This window comes from Lissotriton vulgaris, chromosome 9 (assembly GCF_964263255.1).
Source record: "Lissotriton vulgaris chromosome 9, aLisVul1.2, whole genome shotgun sequence".
Classification (NCBI taxonomy): Eukaryota; Metazoa; Chordata; class Amphibia; order Caudata; family Salamandridae; genus Lissotriton; species Lissotriton vulgaris.
Window position 1 is genome coordinate 557028368 of NC_141697.1, and position 22258 is coordinate 557050625.

Consider the following 22258-nt stretch of genomic DNA (forward strand, 5'->3'; position numbering starts at 1 on the left):
GCATGTTCAGTAATAGGCATGTATATCACCTTTAGGTTGCTCCTAGTAGGTGTGCAGATACTGACTTGCTTGTGGCCCAAGGGCTGTTTCTAGAGTTTTAGAACAAACTGTACAGGAACAACAGACCTCTTGGTGAGGTAGCTCAAAATGTACTGGATCTTTTCAGCTGAATAGCTTCACCACCACAAAACATTCTGAGGAAAAGCCAATTAAATGACGAAGAACTGACAAAAAGCCTATTTAAAGACATAAATAAAACAGTCAATGATGAAGCAAAACGGTTGTGGGGTGGTTAGGATTCACACACTGCATCACTTAGCTTCCTAGTACTAGAAGCCGAGATTAGGAGCCAAACCAGAGTGTGCCGGAAAATAATGAAACAGGATATGCTCAAATATCCAGTCCTCTCAAGGAAAGGTAATGGACTTTTAAAGCTTGGAGGTGGAAGGAAAGTAATGGTCGTGTTCGCAGGTATGGAAGAGATGTTCCAGTTCCTCGCCTCATCCTAGCAACAGTGAGATAGGCTGAAGCAATTTAAAAAACAGTATTACTTGCCTAGACTGGTGTGTCAACTGTTAAAATGCAAGAAAGAGAGGTTAGTTAATCCTATTTACTGCAATATGTTTTAGACAACTGCAATATGTTTTAGACAATCATTCATTTAAGAAGGCTCGTGGTGACAGTCTTGGTTTTGCCATTCCAGATTTTGACCTACGGGTAAAGGCAGACACAGCAAATGAGCCAACGTCATGTGTTCCCAAATAAGTAATTTATTTCTGGTTTTCTTTCGTGTGGTCTAGGACCGCTCTGATTATAGCACACTTTCACAAGTCTTTGACAGTCAAAAGAGTGGAGTAATTTCATTACCCTGTGGCAGGGGTTCTGTACAACATTAGACAACACAAAGGAGAACATTGTAAGTGAGCAGGTCAACTCATAGTTCTACCATGCCAAAGGTCACCTGACACACTGGCTTTAAAACAGATGTCTTAACCGAACCTAAATCATGAGATTACAGATTTAGATTCTGGGTGACAGTAATTAAAACAATAAATAAATAAACACAAATCTGCAATTTAATTGCATAACATGTAAATATCAAGTCAAGATGGGCCTCAGGCTCTATTCTGCTAGCAAATCTCCCTTGTGTTCAGACTGCAGCATCTTCTTGAAACTTAAATTTTGGTTTGGCTCCATTTCTAGTTCTTCAGAAATGGATGAGTTTGTCACTTAACAATTCTCTCCGACGTAGAACAATTTTGTGCTGCTGTAAGTCATGATGGAGACCACAAACCAATCCCTTTCATTACAATTAATCATCTTTCACAATTAAAAAGGTCACCAAATGGTGGGAATGCATCTTCTGGAAATCGTAATAATAAAAATCAACTGTGCCAGGATTCTAGATCACAATCACATCGTCTGGGTCTGTAGTCAAGGGTGTGTTGCCAACACTGCCGCAGGCAGGGTGCGGTGGGTGGGGCTGGCCGGGATCAAGCTGTGACTGCTTGAAGCATTCCCCAGAGTGGATGTATTGCCCTGCCATTTCACTGTAGGCGTCCACAATGCGCTGCCTTTCTTCTGGGTTGAACTCCACCGAGTAGGGGTGGACCTGCACAATGTGACGCTTAATTGTACTAACTTTCAGTGTCGCCAAGGTTCCCCCGCACACCATGCAGATCAGTCCTTTCCGCCGACAGTCATAGTCCATCATGTACTCTGTCCGCCAGCGTACCTGGTAGTAGCGCTGTTGATTCTTGAAGGACGTTGTGTTGCAGGCTTCTGCCGTAGGCTGCTCTACAACCTTGGGAACGATCTGTGCAAGTGTTAGTCTTTTTATGTTCTTCTTCTTTGTGTCGTGCTCACTAGTTGGCAATTCGCCACTGGGTGGTAGCTCCTTACTCTTTGGTAACTGCTCACCCAAATCATCTGTGGAACAGAAAAAGAAGGTCGATTTACAACCAGAGACTGACTGCATGTATACATTACATCTGTTATGTGCAGTATTAGAGGAGATTCACCAAATCTGCATCACAAGACCGTTTATCAAGACATTTTCAATCATCTTGGTAGGCATTAACTTTAAGCAACACATTTCAACAATGTCAGATAGAATCACGGTTTCTTTTTAATCTTTTTTTCCAAAACCTTTTTTACTATTTCTATTTTGTTCTGCCACAACTTAACCAGAGATTCCACTTATGCAGCTCGCCCCTGCTGTATCCTTAGTTTTTCGTATTGACTATGAAAATATGTGCTTTCCAATAAGGGTCTCATTACGAGAGGCCCGTAAATCCAGATGGTTACCAAGGGCCAATCATGTTTCCCATGGAAAATTCGGGAGCATATTGCAGAGTAAAATAAGAAATGAGTGCTGGAAATCAGATTCGGAATTGCAAATTCCCCTGGCATCTCCACAATGCTCGGTGAATTTGCAGGGTTCCTCTCGTTCCCTGTTAATTCTGCACCTCTTGGTTAACAGAGTCCCCAGTATTGTTAAATATGGGGGGTACAGACATAACACCCATGCACGGGGGGTACTCCTAAAAGGACATATTTATTAGGGTTTATTAAGCTCATGGGATCCAAAAGCGACCCTGACAGCCATCGGACTAACAGTCTCAATACAAATCACAAAATTCCAAAATAATGAGAATGCTGAATCAACACCCGTTTGAGAATGTTGGATCAGCATTGCCTTAACAAGAAATAAGTTTAACACTTCTTTCTTAAGGAAAAAATGTATCTATCTATAAAACATACAATCAACAATAAGTTAATAGCACTAGTGAAATCACAGCTGATAACATCTTCTTCCTAATAATCCACCACATAATTTAGCAACCTAGGAACCAATCTGGTACTCTTAATGTGGACCCAAAGATACAAGAATACTGGTGTCATCCAACTTATTGTTGCAACCATTCTTCACAACTGTTAAGAGACATGTGGGTAATTTCACCACTTTTGAATGATTCCACACATTCCCATCACTCAAAAACACCGTGTAGGGATTCAATTTCCTCACTAGAAGTTGTTTTGAAAACTTACAACAACCCTTTGTTACCCTTCAGTCCCTTTCGTACACGCAGCAAAACAAGTTTCTTCTCTAAGCAAGTTCCTTGTGGCTCTTTTAAGACATTACTCTCTTTGTTATGTTTCAAGGACATACGAAAAGCCGAATACGGAGGAAACTTTGTTCTCCACCATCACCCCTGAGGAAGGGTCACATACGACCCGAAATGCACAGGGTATATGTGGAACAATAAAGTTTTTTGAAACGCAAAGAATAACATGAAACTGAAAAAGTAACAAATGGAACTATGAAATAAATAAGATTCCTTGAAACATAACAAAGAGTGAATTGAATTTATTGAAAAGAAGACAAATGTGAAAAGACCAACACGTCTAAGTATACATGTGCACACAACCACCAAGGGTGGAATCCTCCCACCCTCTCTAGAGAGTATCATATAAAAAAGTGTTTGCAGACAAAACACTTGGAAGTGATTGCACAAAAAACTAAACAAGATGAAATGATTAAAAAGACAGAAGAAGTAAGAGTGCACCGACGGATTTAAGAAATAATCTTTTAAGACATTATCACCTGTATTTTTCCTTTCTATCACCTTAGATGAAACCACTCTAGACTTCCTTCCTCTCATGACCACAAAAGGTATATTCCCACTAACACTGCTAGATGTTGTTGGATACACCCACACAAACATGCTTACTATACTCCTCCACTGACTGCCTCAACAGAAAGCCAACTGCAACCCTTCCTTAAGAGTCCTGCTCCACCTCTCAACAAGAGCATTGCTCTGGGGATAGTAAACAGATGATCTATCTGTTCAACCCCATTCACACTTAAAAACATCCTTCATAACCTGCGAGACAAACTGCACTTTTGTCTGTAAAATCGTTCTTCCCTCTCTTTCCCACAGCTCCTTTATAAACTTGATTACATCGTACGAGGTCACTTGGTCGGTAAACTTAAGAGTCAACCACCTTGAATGATAATCAACAACTCCCATGGCATATTTGGGACAAGATCCCAACACACTATACGGTCTTGAAATGTCTAAACCGATTTTCTTCCATTGGGCATCCATTCTCTGCGACTTGTTACTCCAAGCACACAGCAATCAATTTCTTGAGTACCAGGGAGTCCTTTGGGGTAATCTGAACATCAGTAGCACCCTCCAATCTTAGGATCACACCCTCCCACCTAGTTTTGTGCACTCCCAGAGTGTATGTACAAATGTCTTCTACTGTGCACACTCCCTCAGACAGTTCTCATCCAGTGCCTTCCCTATTTAATATAGTAAAACTCTGGTATAATAGACCCTATGCAGTATTTTTAACTGAATCAGGCTTTAATCACTGCTTGTCTATGGTATTGCAACGCCTCCCCTCAGTCTTCATCCTCCATGTCTCCAACATCTCTCTGCCTTCGTACCCTCATGAGTTAAGGTCTCTTTGTGTATTCCTCATCAGAGTTTGGTAGGTGAGAGATATTACTTTCGTTAGCATTGGCCCCTCTAGTAACCTATTCTCTAGCCAGGAGGCCTCAGTTACCTCTTTATCTGACACAATTCTAGCTTGTAGTGCGTGCCTTACTTGGAGGCACTTAAAGATGTGGGAGTGCAACATCTCTTTTTGTTTTTAAAGATGTGTAAACGGCACCAACGTGCTTAGACCTATTATATCCAGGTTACAGAAGCCCTCATTGCATGATAGTACTCTCAGTTGTGTGCCTATCCACAATGGAGTCTTGGGGGTGAGGCGCCCCCACCCTCCCATCTTACTATGAAGCTTATGCCCACTACCTGGTTCGGCACTGAGGGGGGATTTCCCTCCAGTCCTCTGCCAGAGAAGACATACAGATTCCCAGATATTTAAACCATACCCGTTCAATTCCGGGAGGAAGTCCTCTGCCCTCCACATGGCCATCATGAAAATCAGGATTTCCCCCCAGTTCATTCGCAGTCCGAAACGTTACCCAAATATCTAAAATATTTCACATACCATTTCCATTTGGCAATAAATGGTAGCACATCATCTGCATTCAGTGAGAAACAATCCTCCCGGGGAGGGTCCCATCTCCAATCATCGATCCGCGTATCTACCCTTACCAATTCCGCTAAAAGATTTGAGGGCCAGCGCTAAATGCCTTGGTGACAGAGGGCAACCTTGTTGCATTCCTTTCTCAATCTGGTACGCCAATGAGAGGACCTTGTTCACTTTTAGTTGCGCTTTAGGCTCCATGTAGAGCAGTAGGATCCAGGCCAGAAACTTTGGCCCAAATCCATTTTTTTCCAGGACTGCAAACATGTAGGGCCATTGCACCAAATCAAATGCCTTGTGGATGTCAAGAGAGACAACAGCCAGCGGAGCGCCCACTTTTTCAGCCATAACCAAATTGTTTTGCAATTTCCTGAGATTAAGTCAGGTGAATCTGTGGGGCATAAACCAAGTCTGATCTGGGTGTATCATATCTGGGATCACTCTCCTCAGTCTATTTGCTAATGTCTTAGCTAGGATTTTCGCATCTACATTTCATAGAGATATAGGAGTTTCATGTATCCGGGGGCCTCCCTGTTTTAGAACCGGCATCACTGTTGCCATTCTCAAATCTCGTGGGAGTTTGCTCAGCTCATATGATTCGATGCAAGTCTTGTGGAGTGTGGTGGGGTACCAGTTTTGTTGATATGCGGTGCAAGAACTCTATAGGGAGGCCATTCGGCTCTGGCGCCTTCCCAGATTGTATTTGCAAGAGTACCAGCCTCTCCTCCCCCTAATGCCCCGTCCAGGCATCTGCAGGGGCAGTCCCTAACAAATTTACTCAGCTCCTCCCTCTCTCTCTTGTGCTCTATCTCACAGAACCTACTAAAAGATACTGCAACGGCCTCCGCTATGCTGTCGCTACCTCATATTCTCTCTCCCGTTGGATCTATAAACTCAGTGATATGTGATCTATCAGCGTCTCCAGTTGCAAGCCATGCCTAGAATTTGCCTGTCTTATATGCCACCTCATACAGTCGCCTTTGTAGGGCCAGACTATTCTGTTTAACCTTATTAATCACCACCAGTCAATATTCTTCCCTTTTCCTTAGAAATATCTGATTTCACTCAAGTCCTGAGGTATGTGTTTGTCTGACTTACAGGAGCTGTATCTCTATCTCTAGTTCCAAGCCTTCATGCTCCAGCTTCTGTTTACCCACAACCTCTCCAGAGGTGATTTCCCCCCGTACAGTAGCCTTATAGGCATCCAAAAGGGTGGCTGTATTGCTAACTGTATTTGTATTTACTAGGAAGTACTGTTCTGTTATCTCTGGAAGTCTCTTTACAGCAGTCGGTGAGGACAGCCGCAAAGCCACCAAACGCCATTCACTCCTCCTGCTCGGTCGTAGGGCATGTATTTTCTCTTCCAGTGGGAGTGGCCTGATATCCCCCTTGCTCGGAAGGTAGCCTCTGTAAATCTAGATATAGCCAGGACAGGCGTAAATTCACAAACTATGCAGGAGTGCACATCATGCGCACCTGAATAATAGGAAAATCTCTTCTCCCGTTCATGCAGGGAGAGCCAGACATCCTCCATATCTAGGGCTCTGATAAAGTTCCACAGTTCCCTCCCGTGGGATGGCTGTACTGATCTAAAATAAGTCTGATCCATCTCTGGGTCCCTAATCTACTTAACGTTTCTTGTAAAAACACCACATATGGGGAATATTTTGTGAGCGCTTTAGTTACTGTTAACATTCCATGTCAATAAAGTAAAGTCATTCATTCCCATAGTGAGCGCAGTATACCATCTCATGTTCATGAATGTCTGTGTGAGCTCGGTGACCTCCCCAGCAAAACTATTTAACCTTTACAAAGCATAACAGACTACCCCAACTCCCGCCCTACCCTACTTTCCTGTGTTCCAGTCTTGTAAATGGCCACCCCCTAAACTCATGATAGGTCGTTGGCACTCCACCCCCCCCCCCCCCCCCCCATCCCCAAAACTTGTATTAATCTTTGTCATTCGACAAAGGTCCAGAGTCTGTGGTGCCACAGCATGGACCGTGAGGCTTCTAAAGAATATCTCCAAAGCTGGACATTTCCTCCCTGGCTACCTAGCGAATGCAGGCAGGAGGAAGGCAGGCCCCCCACTCAATCAATCCGTTTTTGGAGGTGGTCATATTATATCCCCGAGGTCATTGGCATCACCACAGATGGCGGTGTATCTCATCCAGAGGCCTCAGATTCAGATCTGTCCTCGTCTAGGTCTTCCCCCTCATCCCGGAGAACATCCCATCTTGTGCCTCTGTGCATGGTGGTTTGTCGTTGTAAGGCCTCCCCTATTCTTGCCCTTTCGGTCTCAGTCTGATCCTTGAATAGTCTCTGGGACAATCTCGTCCGCAGCTTATGGCGCCTCTTCACTCCATTCTGCCCTGGGTGATCTCCATGGTCTCTCGACAGAGGCAGACATCCTTGAGGCTCCAGCCAGCGGCAGACTTAAGCTGGGGTTGAGAAGACGTACGTTTCACCGTCTAGCCTGACCCAGAGTCTTGCAGGGTAACAACGCAAATTGACTAACCAGGGTCCTCAGGTGCCGCTTAACTGCTAGGAACATCTCTCTCAGTTTCTGCACCACTGTGGTATAATCCAGATAAAGTGTGACAGAGGCCCCCTCCAGTTCCCAAGGCTCATGCATACCGCCCTGTATAGAAGAGCATCCCTGTAATTTAATAGTCATGCCACCACCTAGGGGGAACTCCTGGCTGTGGCAGGAGGCCCGGCACCACTTTCACCCTCTCTACCCTGAACCATTTAGAGGGCTTCACCGCAAGAGCCCCAGCAGCAAACCAGTCCTCTAAGTACAGTTCCAACAATGGCCCCCCCGCCCCAACCAGGAGACACCACTTTGACATTGTTTCTCTGGCCCGGCCCTCTGCATCGTCAATTTTCCCCAGTAGCAGGGCAAATTCTTTTTTAAACTGTGAGACATGATACCCATGATCTAACACCGTGGGCTAAGCCTGGTCCAGTGTAGATTCTGTTTCCACCACTCTGTCTACCACTTTCTTATGATCGTACCTGAGAAGGTTCACATCATGGGCTACTGTCTCTAACACCTCTTTAGTGTCCTTAATAGCTGCTAGGATAATTGGAGTGTGGGATTCCAGTCCTTTCATCCCTGCTGGTGGTATTATTGCGCCAACGCCCTCAGTGTTCTAGATGCTTCCGCCTCCTCAGGTGGTTGCACAAGTTTATTTCGCACCATGGTGTGTTTCTACTTCCCCACCAAAGGGGCAGAGAGGCTCCCACCTGTCCAGAAATCGTTCACTCCAGTAGCCACGTAGGCCAAGACCCAGGGAACTTTGTCGCTTTTTGTGGGGGAGAAATTAACAGGGCCGCCACCTTTGGGCTGTGGTTTGAACCTTGGGCTTCAAAGCACATGGACCCTGCTACCACTGCTCCCCGGGCATGAGCACCCCTCATCCATACTAGTTTCCCCTCAGGACGATCAGCAATGCAGATGTCAGGGCCTGTTCCAAGGCCTTTTTTGCGCTAGTAATCCACCCCCCACAGCTCACCTTCTTCATCGTTAGGGGGTATAACCAGAAGTTATTGCCTTTCAAGAGTCAGGGCGGTCCGGGGTCCATATATGACTCACACCACACCAAAGAAGAACCCACTCAGAGGAACTCCCTCCAGTCCTGCAGCTCCTTTTCAGGAGCTGTGGCTATGCGGTGCTATTCCCCAGGGCCTCCTGGGCCTCACTGTAGTGCCTCATTAGTATGCAACATATGGAATATGCTACTTACCAGTATGCATCTGTTCTTGGCATAGAGGGCTGCAGAGTGGTACATTTATGAATAGATCGCCATCTGCCGCAGCCTTCTCTCACTGTTTGTAATGCGGCACCGGGAGCGCGCCTCCGTCCGATTAGTTTCCCGGCCGCACCCAGCTCTTTCAGGGCGCCATGTTAAATGCAGGGCTCACGCTGGAGGAGTGTTGCTCACCTGCCTTTACCCCCAATTTAGTGGCCCTGGTGCCATGTCCTGAATAGGGCACACCTGCCACCACCTGGACAAAGATCTGCTGTCTGCCCGGCCAGGCTATGTCAGGAGAAATTGCCTCATGGTGGCCGTCGCCTGTCAGAGCTCAATGATTACACTGGTGCTGCCATGGTCGGCAGGCCAGGCCCCCACCACCTTATCTTCCTTTTCAGCTTGAACCCATTCATCATGTGATATATACCCTACAGTGATCACGCTTACATTTGCCACATGCCACTCCTCTGCCCCATCCAAGCATTCTTCAAGCCCTTTCTCTGATAACTGATACACACAATCAGTCACAATGTTTTTCTTGCCTAGAACAGATTCCATCTTATAACAATACTCCATTTACAAAACCCTTCGCAGAATCTTGGAAGGAGCTTGGTTATTTCCCTTGTTAGTGAAAATGTCCACAAGGGGACTATGGTCCGTCTGAATAAAAAACTCAGTACCCCATACAAATTTTAAAAGAGATTCACACCCGACCAACATACCAATGCTTCCCTCACAATGGTGGGAAATGATAGTTCTGCATCTCTCAAGAGTCTTCTTCACCATCGCAGTATTGCATTACCACAGCACCCAAATCCACACTACTGGCATCTGTCCAGATGATGCTTTGACCATGTGTATCAAAAGGTCTCAAAGCAGCAAGGCTCTTCGTCAGATATATACATTTTTTCTTACACTAGATACACACTCGAATTTTGCATTTTTTTAACTAACTTCAGCAAAAACGTTGTTTTGCTTACGAACTCTGGAATAAAGCAAGAGGAAAATGCTACTTACCAGTATGCATCTGTTCTTGGCATGCAGGGCTGCAGAGTCACACACAAGTGCATAGATCGTCATTTGGTGGTAGGCCTGGATGATTACACTTTGTTGTTATCTTGGAAGAGTCTTTGTTTGGTAGATGACTCCTCTTGTAGTGCGCATGGGCATCGACTCCATCTTCAGTTTGTTTTTCGCCGTTGGGGAAATGGAGTTGTAGGAGTACAGAAAAAGATGTCCATGTTTATTGTATCTAATTAAGATATTACTGGAACAGATATAGGTAGCAGGGGAGACGGGTGGGCATGTGCGAGACTGAAGCACTACATGCCAAGAACAGATGCATACTGGTAAGTAGCATTTTCCGTTCGAGGCATATGGGCTGCAGATCACACACTAGTGCATTGATTGCATAGCAGTTCTCTCCCTTAGCGGCGACCACCAGTATCTGTTGCAGTAGTTTGAAATAATGTTTTGAGTACAGCCTGGCCCACACTAGCTTGTTGTTTTGCTTGCACATCCACACAGTAGTGTTTTGTGAATGTGTGCGGTGTAGACCATGTAGCTGCTTTGCAGATATCATCTAAGGGAATGTTTTCCTAAAAATGCCATAGATGCCCCTAGTTTACGGGTAGCATGAGCCCTAGGGGGAATGGATAGAGTGCGTTTTTCTTTTTGGTAACAAATTTGAATGCATTTGACAATCCACCTTGCAATACCAGCTTTTGAAATGGGATTACCTTTATGTGGAGGAGAAAAGGACACAAACAATTGTTTTGTTTTACGAAATTATTTTGTCCTATCAATGTAGTAGAGGAGAGCTCTTTTGACATCTAATGTATGGAGAGCTCTTTCAGCAACCGTCTGTGGTTGAGAGAATAATACTGGCAACTCAATAGATTGAGGTGGAACGGTGAAATGACTTTTGGAAGAGATTTGGGGTTTATTTTTAGAACCACTTTGTTGTGATTGAGTTGTAAGAGTGGTTCTTCAATTGTTAATGCCTGGATCTCACTTACTCTTCTGAGTGAGGTAATAGCAATTTAAAAATCAACTTTCCATGAAAGAAACTGTAATTCACACTTATGCAAGGGTTCAAATGTAGAACCCATAAGTCTAGAGAGAACAATATTTAGATTCCATACAGGGGAGGGTGGTACCCTATTCTTTTGAGTCCTTCCATAAATGCTTTGATGGCAGGTATTCTGAATAATGACAGATGTTGTCTGTTTTGAAGGTAAGCTGCTAGAGCAGCAAGATGTAACTGATTGAGGAGTATGCTAAACTACATCTTTGTAGATGGAGTAGGGAACATATGATGTTTTGGATAGAAACATCTAGTGGGTTAATGTTGTTATTTGTGCAATACACCACAAACATTTTCCACTTGGCTGCATAGCATGCTCTAGTGGTGGGACGTCTAGCTTCTTTTATAACATTCATGCAATCAGGCGGAAAATTGAGGTATCCAAATTCTAAGACCTCAGGAGCCAAATCGCTAGGTTGAGCTGATGGGGTCCGGATGCATGATCTCTCCATGGTTCTGTTTCAGTAAGTGTGGAGAGAGTTTTAATTTTTGATGTGGTACTACTGAGAGCTCTAGTAGTGTGGTGTACCACGGTTGTTTTGCCCACGTTGGTGCAATGAGAATCAATGTGAGGGAGTGTGGCTGTAGCTTGCACGCCACTAACGGAATGAGTGAGAGAGGCGGAAAAGCGTACGCAAATCTGTCTGACCAACTCATCCATATCGCATTGCCTTTGGACAATGGGTGTGGATACCTGGCGGCGAAGCTTAGGCATCTGGAGTTGAGGTGTGTGGCGAACAGATCTATTTCCGGTTGGCCCCACTTGTGAAAGAAAGGTTGAAGATTTTGAGGATGAAGTTCCCACTTGTGTATCTGTTGTCTTTGACAACTTAACAGATACGCAACTTGATTGTGAACTCCTGGTAGATGCTCTGCTAACTGAAAGATTTTTTGAGGAATGGCCCACCTCCATATGCTCTGCGCCAGCTGGGAGAGCTGTAAGGAGTGTGTTCCACCCTGTTTTTGGATGTAGTACATAGTTGTCATATTGCCGGTATGGACTAATACAGCCTTGCCTGATAGGTAATGTTGAAATGACTTTAGAGCTGAAAAAATGGCTAGCAACTCCAGATGGTTTATGTGGAGTAGCCTTTGTTGTAGTGTCCATGTGCCCTGTACTGTGTGCTCTTCCAAATGCGCTCCCTGGCCTGCGAGAGATGCGTCTGTGGTTAGCACCACCTGTGGAACTGGCTCTATGAACGGCCGTCCTTTTGAAAGGTTTTTGGTGTTCCATCACTGCAGAGAGCGATGTGTCCGGTCATCTACCACCACCAGATCTGTTAGTTGTTGTTGAGCCTGGTTCCATTGGCTTGCCAAGCACTCTTGCAGGGGGCGCATTTGGAGCCTTGTGTGTGGCACTATGAAGATGCAATCATTCCAATTAATTGCCTGAACACTCGAGCTGGTAGGGAGTGTTGCGGCTGAAATTTTTGTATAAGAGCTTGCATACTTTGTATCCTTGCTGGATTGGGGGATGCAATTGCTTTGGAGGTATCTATTGTGGCACCCAGGTACTGTTAAGACAGGGATAGTTGTAGATGTGACTTCTTTTTATTTACTGTGATGCCAAGCTTGTGTAGCAGGCAGATGGTCTGATGCATGTGCTGCATGCACTGGTGGTATGACTTGGATTTTATTAGCCAGTCATCTATGTATGGGATGACATGAATGTTGTCACTTTTCAAGTGTGCTGCTACTACTGCTAGACACTGGTGCTGTAGTTATTCCGAAAGGGAGTACCTTGAACTGGTAAGGTTGACCGTCCAGTGCAAACCGAAGGTACTTTTTGTGAGCTCGGTGGATGGGAATGTTGAAGTAGGCATCCTTGAAATCTAGGGTGGCAAGGAAATTGCCTTGTTTTAACAGAGGAAGGACTTGCTGTAATGTGACCATATGGAAGTGGTCCGACTGTATGTAAAGATTTAGGGGTCTCAGGTCTAGTATAGGTCTGAGAGAGCCGTCCTTTTTGGGGATAAAAAAATACAGGGAGCAAATTCCTGTGTTTTGATGGTGCACTGGGACTGGTTCTATTGCATTCTTTTGCAGTAGAAAGGCAACCTCTTGTTTTAGGAGTGTGAGATGCTCCTGTGACATGGGACTCTGTCTGGGTGATATTGTTGGAGGGGTGGAAGTGATCTCCAGGCAATAACCTGACTGAACTATTTGTCTCACCCACCTGTCTGTGGTGACAGAGTTCCAGATAGGTAGGTACTGTTGTAATCTTCCCCCGACAGGAGTGGAATGGTCTGGGGGGAGGGCAGTCACTGCTTAGGAGTGGAGGCATTGCGGTTGTGGTTACCACTGCCTCTACCTTTAGTGTTGTTACCTCTATATCCTCCTCTGTAATACCCTCTCTTGGGCGAGGATTGGGTGAGCGCCTTGTAAGATGAGGAGGCGTTGTCTGTTTGAAAACCTTTGGAGGCGCCCCTGTAAGAGGAGCGACGAAAGGACGCTCGGGGAGTTTGCGTTTGTAAGGCTCCCACGGATTTTGCTGTGTCGGTATCCTTTTTCATTTTCTCCAGTGCATTATCAACTGTAGGACCAAAAAGGTGTAGCTGGTCAAAAGGTTGATTAAGGATACTGGTCTTTACCTCTGGTTTGATCCCAGAGATGCGCAACCAGGCATGTCTACATAAAAGTCTGCCTGTATTTATTGCTCTAGAGGCTGTGTCAGCAGTATCTAAAGTACAACGGATTGAGGTATTGGTAATGACCTTGCCTTTTTGTATTAAATCAGAAGCCCTGGCCTTATATTGGTCTGGCAAATGTTGCATACGTGTTTCTAGTTCATCATAATGAGCTTGATCATATCTTGCTAACAGGGCTTGAGTGTTAGCAATTCTCCAGACATTGGCTGCTTGTGAGATGGTGCGTTTTCCTGAAGCATCTAAAAGTTTGGACTCCTTATCATGGGGTGGAGCATCCCCTGTTGTCTGCGAGTTAGCTCTTTTCCTAGCGTTTGAGACTACTAATGAGTCTAATGGCAACAGGCCTTTGATGTATGCTGGGTCAGTTGGAGCTGCTTTATACTTTTCTAATCTGGGATTCATTACTCTGGCTCTGACGGGGTCTTTGAATACCTCTGGTGCGTGTTTTACCACTCCCTTAAGCATTGGTAATGTGGTTGTGGTTTTATGTGATGGTAGTAATGTATCCATAAGGAAGTCTTCCTCTACTGGATCAGTATGTAAATCTACCCCATGAAAGGTGGCTGCCCTATGAATGAGTTGCGTAAACCCTTTAGTGTCATCTGGAGGAGATGGCCTAGAAGGGTATGCGTAATCTTGTGGCAGATCTGGGGCATCTGGAGCGTTATAATCTTCCCAGGGATCATCTGATGGGCCAGGAATATTGTCTGGGCCATCTATGTCATGTATGGGTTGCTCATTTTCTACCCCTTCCGAATAATCATCCTCATCATCCTCTGCTGGCGCATGGCTGTGTGTGGTGGATGGTGAGTGTGCAGGGGAAATGTCTAGAGGTAGCTCTGACAGTGGTGAAGGATTTCTTATGGGAGAAGTTTGAGCATGTTTCTTGAGAGGAACTGGAGGTACTTTGGGAGGGCCCAGCTTCCTTTTTTCAGGCACTGTAATTTTATGTCCAGTTTCTGGATGAATAAGAAGTCTTTTGTTTTGGATCTTGGTGGAAAAGCTCTTCTGTGGAACTATCGTTTTTCGGCACTGACTTGTCTTGTTTGGGGCCGAGTTGCTTAGAAGGTCTTGCAGTGTCTATTACAGTCTTTGGAGCAGATTTTGGTTTTGGTTCTGAAGACTTGTGGTCAGAATCTTTCTTGATGTCGTGTCTCTTGTTCGGATCGGATGTTTTCTGATACGGAATTATTTGTTCAGAGCACGATCGGGTCGACAACTTTTCGGTGCCGAAGTGGACTTCAGGTCGACTTGTTTCGGTACCGGAGTTGGCTTCGGTTCGATAGTCTTGGGAACTGTTTTTGGTGCTGAGCTTGTTTTCAGCTCGACAGGTTTTGGTACCGAGGGTTGCCTCGGTGCCGGAGTTAGTTTGGGTTTAAGGACCTTTTGCTTGTCGGTACCGACAGGCTGACTCGAGCCCGAGTCGCCTAGAGGCTTTTTAGGATTCTTCGTTGCCGAGACGGAGGGCGGGGCGTCGGAAGTTTTTGGTCGGTGTGCATCTGGACCCGAAGGTGGAGGTGGAACCGAAGCCTGCCCGTTATGGGGGTGTGAACAGAGTCGACGATTGTACTCACGACCTGTTGATCAGCTGGAAGAAGATCGTCATCTTCTGATTGTACTTCGGCTCCGGAAACTGAATCCTCTGCTTCAGAAACTACACCGTCCTGCTGTTGTTCTTCGGACTCTAGATCGATTGGAGCCTCGTCTATGATGAGATCTGGTGTCGATGAAGAGGACTGCGCCATGACTCTGCGAGCTCGACGGTCTCTGATAGTTTTCTTGGACCGGAACGAAGCGCAGGCCTGGCAATTTCGACTCTCGTGCTCTGAGGACATGCATAGATTGCACACCTCATGTAGATCAGTGTGGGGAAATTTGTGTCCACACTGAGGACACTTCTTGAAGGCTGTTCTTTCCATGAGCCAAAGGCCCAATGGCGAAATTGGACCAGACGGCCCGACGAGCGCTGGAATCGAGAAGCGCAAACCTTTCTTCGACGGAGTAATCAGGAAATCACGATTGAAGACAATATCGATGGTATGATGGAGGACTGGAAGTCGAAAGAAGATCTGTAACGGGACCGAATGATAAACACATCCGAGCCCGATGGTGGAAAAAAACAAATTGAAGATGGAGTTGATGCCCATACGCTCTACAGGAGGAGTCATCCACCAAACAAAGACTCTTCCAAGACAACAACAAAGTGTAATCATCCGGGCCCACCACCAGATGGCGATCTATGCACTAGTGTGTGATCTGCAGCCCATATGCCTCAAACATAATATTCTGCTAACCCGCAAACAATCGCAGTTGACCCCCTTGCATTGGGGCGAAGGGGAATCCCCAAATTCCCAAACTAACTTTAACTTTCATCCAGCCAATGCCCAAGATAATCAACGCCTTTCAGACCAATTTTACGTTTGTTCAACCGGATAGTCAATCCAATTATTTGCAAAATATCTTACACAGTGTCCAGGCCTCTATTATGTGTTTCTTTATTTTCAACGAACAACAAAATATCATCCTGGATATAAGTCACATTCCTCACTCCCTTGAAAAGTTGATGCACTGCCCTTTGGAAAACAATTGAAGCTGATGCCAATCCACAGGGCATGTGCTTGAATTGAAAAGCTCCTTTTGCAGTAAGGAATGATGTGAGAGGTCTGGAGTCAGACTGAAAAGAGATTTGATGATATGCCAACAACAAATCTAAAGTGAAGAAAAACTAAGTGCTCTTGATTGTCATCAGCATATGACCAATGTTCGGCATAGAATGTCTGTCCACCCAAATTGCCCTATTGTGTTCCAAAAAAGGTCCACACACAACCTTAATCCCCATTAACATTTTGTGGCAAAACCACAAGGCCAACCACTCAGATGACTTCATTCCCTCGATAATATCCTCCTCGTACAATGTCTGGAATTCCTTTTGCAAATACTCTCTCATCACCAAGGGCACACAACAGGGTTTCTGCACTTTGGAAATCACTCTTTTCAAAATGATCTTGTGAGCAAACCCCTTTAGCAACCCCAACTTATTCTTAAAAAACCCAGCAAACTTTTCTTCTCAAACATCATTCGAACATGTTTTTCTGGAAGTATGCTCCTAAAACGTGATCAGGGTGATTATGATCTTATTGTATAACTAAGTCTTTTTGCTGCACCCACCCCAGCAAACAAGATCTATCTCTCGCAATGTAAACATTTTAGATAGGGAATTTCAGCCACAGCTTGGTCCCAGTGAGACACTGTGCCCTGAGCAAAACGTGCCTCCCGTAATGGCGATATGCAAATCAGCTCTGACCCTGTGCCCCATGGGAACAGTCCAGTCCGAACTACAAAAGCCATGTCCTTCCCAGAACGGAATCAAGCATCCGAGGACCGGACCGGTTAATAGGCACAACAGAGTGGCAGCATTTGCTTGACCGTTGTGCTGTCAGCCAGGAGTTACATTTATGGAGCAAGTTTTACTGCATGGTTCTGTATGCAGGAATGACATGGCCATCACCTATGAAGCAACGGGTGTTTATTATACCTATGGCATTTGTGGAATATGCAGAAGATTTAACCATTACCAGAACTGTTTCTACTGCATGAAAGACCTCTATGTATGTGCAGAGGGAACGTGGTAGGAACTTTTGGCCTAATTTACCTTTTTAGCCGTCACAAAACATGGTCGCAATACGCCCAACTAGCTTTTGAGAAATATATACAATTTTATTAACTGACCTGTGTGCTAATAGGTCAGCTGACAAAATACCGTATCACAGGGGTTCAAAAAATGACCTGCCTACTCAATATTCATTAACAGAGTACAATTTGCTAACTCTGTTATTGGCTCCAATAACAAGAATGGTGGCCTGCTAGGCACAGCAGACCACCATCCCTATGACTGCATTCCAAAATGTGTTTTTTTTTTTTTTAAACAAAAGAAAAGCAGCTCATGGTTTTTAATTGGAACTAATGCAGCTTTAAAAACAATTATTGTTAGGGAACTTCATGGGGAGCAAGATGTTGTCCCCTTGTACAAAGCCTGCTCCACCTTGAGGCTGCCAACATGATTCCCAAAGGGGAAAGAGTCCTAAGAGGAGCTTCCCCTTTCTGAAGCAGTTACCACCACAACTTGGGGGCCGGTAAATCATCAACGGTTTGTAATCATAATAGTTGTAAACTCACACCTTCTTTTCCGAATCGGAAAAAGGAGGGAGATGCCCCTTGCACGCCCTCTCCTATCTGCGAATTGGAAGAGGTTTTCAAAAGTCCTTTTACCAATCACAAAGGATTTTCCGACTCATGAAGGGGCTTCTTTACATAAAGAAAAGCCCTTTTGAGGTTGTTACCCCAAACATTTGTGTTAATCTCAGGGTTTGCAATCGTAAAGGGCTTTGTATATCAGACCCTTTGGGACTAGAAGGTTTCCACAGTAAGTCTGTATCACACTGATGGGTGGAAAGGTAGTCCATACAGAGTATCTTTATATTGTCTGGGTACTGACAGCTTACGCAAATTTAAATATTTGCAGCAGTTGGAGAGACTGCAAGCTCAGTTTGATGTGTCCGTTTATGCGCTGAAACAAATGGAGCAGATTTTTTTACAATAAAATCAATATTGTTTTCACAGTTTTAGGAATGAATGAATGGTATCCATGCACTAAAGTACAGCACCAAAGTGACAGACTAATAGTGGTGGTTCTCTTCATTGATGCCACATATCAATTCTGAACATGTTCAGTATTCAAGAAAAAAAAAGATGATGTGAGAACCTGGTGCAATAACCTCCATTCACCCCACAACGATCACCAGGTACACTTCGACAGGTCACAACTGCTGACGTGTAATGCAGGGAAAGCCCATTATCTACACTTCGACAGGTCAAAACAGCTGAAGTATATTAACTACACTTCGACAGGTCAAAACAGTTGAAGTATAATGCAGTGAAAGCCCATTAACTACAATTCGGCAGGTCAAAACAGCTGAATTATAATGCAGGGAAAGCCCATTAACTACAATTCGGCAGGTCAAAACAGCTGAAGTATAATGCAGGGAAAGCCCATTAACTACAATTCGGCAGGTCAAAACAGCTGAAGTATAATGCAGGGAAAGCCCATTAACTACAATTCGGCAGGTCAAAACAGCTGAAGTATAATGCAGGGAAAGCCCATTAACTACAATTCGGCAGGTCAAAACAGCTGAATTATAATGCAGGGAAAGAACATTAACTACAATTCGGCAGGTCAAAACAGCTGAAGTATAATGCAGGGAAAGCCCATTAACTACAATTCGGCAGGTCAAAACAGCTGAAGTATAATGCAGGGAAAGCCCATTAACTACAATTCGGCAGGTCAAAACAGCTGAAGTATAATGCAGTGAAAGCCCATTAACTACAATTCGGCAGGTCAAAACAGCTGAATTATAATGCAGGGAAAGAACATTAACTACAATTCGGCAGGTCAAAACAGCTGAAGTATAATGCAGGGAAAGCCCATTAACTACAATTCGGCAGGTCAAAACAGCTGAAGTATAATGCAGGGAAAGCCCATTAACTACAATTCGGCAGGTCAAAACAGCTGAAGTATAATGCAGGGAAAGCCCATTAACTACAATTCGGCAGGCCAAAACAGCTGAAGTATAATGCAGGGAAAGCCCATTAACTACAATTCGGCAGGTCAAAACAGCTGAATTATAATGCAGGGAAAGAACATTAACTACAGTCGATAGTACAAAACTGCTCAAGTATAATGCAGGGAAAGAACATTAACTACAGTCGACAGGTCAAAACTGCTCAAGAAAAAATGCAGGGAAAGCCCATTAACTACAATTCGACAGGTCAAAACAGCTGAAGTATAATGCAAGGAAAGAACATTAACTACAGTCGATAGGTCAAAACTGCTCAAGTATAATGCAGGGAAAGAACAACTACAGTCGACAGGTCAAAACTGCTCAAGTATAATGCTGTGAAAGAACATTAACTACACTTTAACAGGTCAAAACTGCTCAAGAAAAAATGCAGGGAAAGCCCATTAACTACAATTCGACAGGTCAAAACAGCTGAAGTATAATGCAGGGAAAGCCCATTAACTACAGTCGATAGGTCAAAACTGCTCAAGTATAATGCAGGGAAAGCCCATTAACTACACTTCGACAGGTCAAAACAGCTGAAGTATAATGCAGGGAAAGCCCATTAACTACAGTCGATAGGTCAAAACTGCTCAAGTATAATGCAGGGAAAGAACATTAACTACACTTCGACAGGTCAAAACTCCTCAAGCATAATGCAGGGAAAGCCCCTTAAATTCTAAGACGTGTAGATTTTAGTAATGAAAGGAACAAAATCTGTATGTTATGCCACATTTTGAAGAGTACAATTCGTAGTAACTGGAGGTAAGTATTGCATCCAAGTAATTCAGAAACACCGATTTGAGGGTATTAGTGTTCCAATGTAGCTAATACAAAGTACAGAAAAATGGGGATTAATTGTACGAGAATGCAGTCCGATGACAGGAAAGAGACTAGTGGGACTAGTGTCGTAATAACAGACGGGAAACGAGCTTACAATTCCCCTGATTGATTGACTATGCAAATTCTACAACTTTTTCAACAGGGGATAGAAATAGCACAATTAATGGGTACAAGGGGCATTTCAAGAAAGAGCGCCAGAAGCAAATCTAGACATATAGTGAATTGTGAAAAGGAAGCCCAAACACATAAGGAAATGTATGACAATATCCGGACTACAATCTGCGACACTTTGGGCGTGCTACACTAGTATGCAAAAAAAGACATGACAAATTGACCAAAGAAACGATGTTGATCATGCGAAGAACATGTTGCAGTCAAAAGCGCTCTGATATCCCTCAGGATCTTGTTTGCGCTATTTAAAACTTTATAAATAAATAAATAAATAAATGGGAGAAGAAGACTGTTTGATGTAGGACATTCCCACAAGAGCATGCAGATATGTGAATGGATAATATGCACGGATGTGCATGGATTGTCTATGCTGTGGTGGCCACATCTGGAAACATCCTTTACCCCGCATGCGTTACTCCGCATGCCATTACCCTGCTTTTTTTGCACTGCAAAATCTTTTACAACGCTGGGCTTTATACCGCAAACTATTACAACGCATTCCCCAAGGTAACGCCCGAGTGGAGTTAGAATAGTAAATTGCTTTGTAATGGGGAATGCGTTGTAATGGATTGCATTGTAAAGCCCTGCATTGTAAAAGATTTTACATTGTAAAAGATTTTGCGGTGTAAAAAGTGCGGGGTAATGGCACGCGGAGCAAAAGTGTGAGGAGTAGTGTCCTAATCAGCCACATCGGAGTGGTCTAGCTGTAAATTTAGACATTTGAGCCACACCAGAAGGGAATATTGTTCCAGATTAGAACAAGAGTTTGACATGTATATCTGTTAAGAAGGCAATGGGTATTTAAAAGCTGTGTTTAAGAAGTAGATGGAAAGGCTGAAAGGATGCCAGAACTACATTGTATTAAAGGAGAGATCCTTCACGTCATTACAAACTAGGAAATGTATCGATATTACATAATGAAATATCTAATTTAATTTAGATATTACCTTCCCCCTTCCTGGCTCTGCATCTGTCGCTTGCCCAAGTACTTCACATTCGCAGCATGTGGTCAGAATAAAGGTCACATTAATCTTTTGTACCTTCGGCCTTCCTTACCCTGACTCCACAAAACGAGCCCTTACTGCACATTCAGTTGCCTACCAATTCTAAAGAGTAACTAACCATCTGCGATCCTGCCACTCATAGAACCACATCTTGTCACCTCGGACACCAGAAGGGTCCATCCTCCTTCATTACACCAATATGGATTACACATTCTCAGTGCTCACCTGCCTATGCATCGTCTATACTCCAAAAACGAACCTCACCCTGTGTGCCACCAGACTACACAGACCGCTGGGAACAGTGAAGGTCTGCAGAAAGGGACAGTCCATGACCACTAGGATGCCACACTAGTGGCATTTACCGACAATGTAACATTAACCAACCTGTTCTTGTTTGGAAGAAGGTCCAGTGAGTGGCTTGGAAGTGATCGGACTCCCTGCTCTGTCAATTTCCTCGATCTTTCCCTATATTTTAACTCCAGAGAACTTCACAATCTTTGAATACATTAGAGGTATTACACAATTTGGGGGCGGAGCTAGCCGGCGTCTATGGCGGACGCGTAAGAGCGAAGCTCCGAGCTAGCGCCAACAAATATCCGGCAAAAATCCTTTATTAGCGGCGAACACCGAACGATACCGGCTGGGGCTGACTCCCCTACCCCTGACAGACCTCCGGCTGTAATTTGGGCGAGGAGCGGGCACGGGAAACCTCCTTTTGCACGTCCGCTCGGAGAGCGCCGGACCAGGCCAGGATCCCCGGCCTTTCCTGAACCACGGAGCCGAGTTGCGTCACCCGACGTGCGGCCGAGCAACGCGGACGACCCGGAGCTGAACGGGTCCCGATGAAGGCGGTCCTCACAGTTCCCCCATACGCTGGAACCACATCCGAGGGGGCCTAGAAAAGACTTTGGGGGCGTCAGGAACAGCAGAGGGGACGTGAAAGAGGCGCCATCTCAACGACGGAGCCAGTGGAGCCCACGTGGCACCGGCGAAACCCCGTAAAGGTACACGCACCACTGCCCTCTAACTAATAGGCCCCCCTGGTACTTCGGGGACGCGAAGCAAG

The 22258-nt window shown here is 44.7% G+C and overlaps 1 protein-coding gene across 2 annotated transcripts in view; it reads right to left on the minus strand.

Moving 5' to 3' along the window:
* Window positions 1-750: 750 nt before the first annotated feature.
* The window catches only part of LOC147691776 (zinc finger translocation-associated protein-like), a 156034-nt gene continuing 134526 nt past the window's right edge, over window positions 751-22258 (minus strand). For both annotated transcript variants that reach the window (XM_086938070.1, XM_086938071.1), the window contains exon 6: window positions 751-1929. In XM_086938070.1, coding sequence (XP_086794196.1) covers window positions 1403-1929 — 527 coding nt within the window. In that variant the 3' untranslated portion in view covers window positions 751-1402. The remainder of the gene's footprint in view (window positions 1930-22258) is intronic.